A 3,819-nucleotide genomic window follows, 5' to 3' on the forward strand; every position below is an offset into this window, starting at 1 on the left:
TCTATCCGTTCTCCACGATCCCGAGCGCATAACGGAAAGGTTTAATCCATGGCAATTTGTGTATAGTTAGGCTAGTTTTTAGAAGTTTCACGAACTGAAAAATAAGAACAAACTATTAATGGCCAGGCAACATGAAATTCTTAAATGCCCTTTCCTCGAAGAGTCGCCGGAGATCTAAAGTTCCCCAAAACCTATGGTTTGAACGGAAAGCTTCTAAAGCCTCTACACCTGCCAGTTGATTGACAGTTGTTGCGGACGGTGAATGTGGTCAGGTTTCACTTAAAACGTGACTTTCTCATTGCCTTAAAATTGCTTTCGGCAAATCGGTCGTCTTAGCAACCCTTGTTCTCCTGTTGGTATTTTACAGATTTTTGACTCCTTGTATGTCTATAGCCGTCAAGTTAACATGGTCATTGTTATTTAAGTCCTTGATGCTGAGAATGGCCTCTTAACGAAATTCCACAGGCAGGCAAAAATTATACGAAACGTTCTCTTGTATTCTCTATTCCAGCCACCATAAATGAGGAAGTTTATCGCCGAATTGGCGCAAATCAAACATACGGCGACACTGACGACCGCCGAAGGAACAGTAGGGCCGTTCCAAATTTCAACCAGGTCAATCATGACGATTGGAAGATTGAGAAGGATGAATACGCCTACTAATACAGCTATCATTCGGGCACCTCTAGTGGGCCTGCGTGAGCGCATGCGCTTAGGGAGATTTCTGTTGTCGTAGTGCGCATGCTGTGCGCTGTTCGTAAGAGTATCTTCATCAGCGAGGGAACGATGATTGACGCGGGCATCGTTCGTTCTGAGACAAAATTCCTGAGCCGCTATGGCGCGGGAGTGTCGAAGAGCCGCTTTGAGAATAAAAAGGTAGAGAATTATGGTTGTTGTTAATGGTATTCCATGAACAAGGATGAAACAGGTTATAAGGTAGTCTCCACTAAATATCATAGTGAAACGACAGGTCGGCGAAGAAATGTTATTTTCAGCTCTCCCCCATCCCACGAGGGGCAGAACGGTGAAGACGAGCAACCAAGCCCAGTTCATAACAACGCTTGCAATGAATATTTTCCCGGTGGCCCTTGTGCTGTATTTAAATGGACTCATAATAGCTGCAAACTTATCAATACTCACGAGCAAAATATTGATGTTTGAAGCACCTCCAAAGAGAATTGCAATCAAGGCCACGATGTGGCAAGGAATTAAAAATGTCACGTGTTCATCTGCGCGAAGAAATTCTATGATCCGAAAAGGAATCGCCAAGAGTGCTTGGCCCAAGTCTGCCACGGCCAAATTTGCCAATAAGAGGTCTGATGATGAGCGAAGGTTTCGGTTTATACCAATAGAGACCAACACCAGGAAATTTCCTCCGATAGCAATGGCAGATATGGTTGTCAAACTAATGGCTGTAACAATAGAGTTGGTGAAATGATTATCTTGATAGACTTCTTGAGAGTGATTGAATGTCATTTTCGTACCTTGTAAACCATCAGTTCAATAGGCTTGCACCCACGACAAGATATTCCTTTCTTTCAATCGACTGGGAAAATGAAAAGTCGGGAAGAGAAGTTGTTGAAATTGTTCGTAAATTGCATCTAAATGTATACTGGCATTTTTGAGAAAAATTAAATCTAAAACGTAAGAGAAGGTTCATCAGTCTTAGATAATTTTGTAAACCTTTTCGCTCAGTAGCTGACGTTGAGGGAATCACTGTTTTCAATATCTTACATTAGTTGCTCTGCTGTGCGGTGACACATGTCCTCTCGATCTCCTATGTGCGTCAGTTAAGTCCCAGTCTGTTCCTCAAACTGTATACTCTTTCCGCAGTAAATGACTCCGTTTCAAACCTGTGAACCGCACAAACTACTGCAATGGTCAAAATCACGGGATGATCATGCATATCCTCTGTTGTCGATCTTCAAATCTCCAAGTGATATTCCCACAATTGACTCCCCAAGTAAAATTAGGTTCAACTTTAATCAATGACAAGTGAAACAGAAAGCAGCTGTCGTTTTTGCAACCATGATATATCAAAATGTTGAAATGTTGTTTGAGTTCAGAACTATGATTGGACGAGTCTCGCATAATGATAGTCACTACGTACCAGAAAAATACAATAATTTATTCATCTATTAAATTATTACCTTTTGGCTGGCTCTTTTGTTAATTGATCTTTGAGCAACCTGCTTTGAACAAACATAATTAAGATTTCTGTTTCCTTTGGCTCATCTCTCCTGTCAAAGAAACCAAGAATAAATTAAGAATTAATTTTAGTTATGTACACATTTTTTACTGAACTTTTACCAATTGCAAGCAGGTGGCGTTCACACAAAAGTGCATGGCTTCTTTTCAACGGTGAAAACAAAATTATCGACGAATTCTTGGAAAAAATGAAGCTCAGGTCTTATGATAAAGAAACCTATTTCCTCATTTAAGGGGAAGGAGTATTTATTATCGCCCCACTTTTTGAAATTTTCTTGGCACACACAACTTCACTCTGAGAGCCAAATGAGTTCATGGCCAACCAAGTCTAAGACGTGAGCTTACCTTGCAGCAAAAGAAAAACTTTCTGTCGGAATTTACATTAAATTTATGTTCATTTATGGAGGAGAAAAAGGAAAAAAAAAGAGTTCGATTTTCAAAATGGAATTTATTGTTCTCTGCACGATCACCTTTTTATTAATAGTTTATTAAAACGTTATTTGATTATAAGATACTTTGTGGTTTCCTTGTGGCATCCATGTGGTCATTGTATCAAAAGAGAAGGATTGGCGATGAAAAATTAACAGGTTAGCAACGGATCTCTCCTTAGAAAATATCGCTTGAAGAAATAAATCTACCTAGAGCTTTTGTTTCTTTGTTCTTTCAATGGAAAATTTGCCAGTGATTTAAGGTCACTGTCAACCTTCTGGGGCGTCCTTCGAAAAATCGCTCTTGTTTGCGTTGTTTTTAAACTGAGAAACCCAAGGAAACTATATATCATTAGAAAGCTAATAAAACGAAGTATTTGAAAATGGCTTTAACTGTCCCTTTCAGTTTGTTGCAGAAAGCGAGAGCGAGCGTTAAAACAGACATCCAGACAAACCGCACTTTATCACTCAGGAGATAATATGCTAACAAAGTATGTAAGGCTTTTTTCTTGTTCTAATTGGTTGTTGAGAAAATGCATTGTAAAATAATACTCTTTATCATTCGATGTAGTTTTTCCTTCCTTTTCATTGGCCGAGAGCCCACTACGTGACCTGCAAATAACTGTCTACAAATAAGTGTTTTGCTCTTGTGTGAAAATGGCAGTTCGCTTTCCTGAGCTTTCGATATGTAATTTAGTCATAATTTTTCTTTATTATTTTTAATTCTTTATTTCTTTTGGGTTCGATACGTAATTTGGTCATTTTTCCTTTATTAAAAGAAAAAACTTAAAACAGAAAAAATTTACGTTGAGATGGCATCGGTCGTATTTGGATCACCGCCTTGTTGATGGACGAATGCTCCCACAGTTAATAGAGGGACTGGTTATAAAAACCTTAAAACCTTTCAAAAGCGAGAACAATGTTGTCGCAATAGATGCTGAATTGACCGTGACCCTGCATAATCTTTTGTTTTCGCTTTGCAAATTAGTTGTGCACAATTTAGTCGAAGGATTTGATTGGTTATCTTCTCGAAAAAAGGTGTGTTTTGTGCAGGGTCAGGACCAAAAATACGGACAAAAACATGAAACAAAGGAAGTTTTCGAGTTTCATAACCATTCTGTGCATTAATTTAACTATGATACTACGGAAGCTGGTAAGGGTCACACGTTGTCGCTTCCAAGTT

General features: G+C 38.9%; 1 protein-coding gene across 1 annotated transcript in view; it reads right to left on the minus strand.

Moving 5' to 3' along the window:
* The window catches only part of LOC138045909 (5-hydroxytryptamine receptor 7-like), a 2,107-nt gene extending 179 nt beyond the window's left edge, over positions 1-1,928 (minus strand). Inside the window, exon 1 of the mRNA XM_068892550.1 lies at positions 1-1,928. This exon is cut by the window's left edge and continues 179 nt beyond it. Within this exon, the coding sequence (XP_068748651.1) occupies positions 421-1,476 (1,056 nt within the window). The 5' untranslated portion in view covers positions 1,477-1,928 and the 3' untranslated portion in view covers positions 1-420.
* Positions 1,929-3,819: the final 1,891 nt, after the last annotated feature.

Source organism: Montipora capricornis, chromosome 1 (genome assembly GCF_036669925.1).
Source record: "Montipora capricornis isolate CH-2021 chromosome 1, ASM3666992v2, whole genome shotgun sequence".
Classification (NCBI taxonomy): Eukaryota; Metazoa; Cnidaria; class Anthozoa; order Scleractinia; family Acroporidae; genus Montipora; species Montipora capricornis.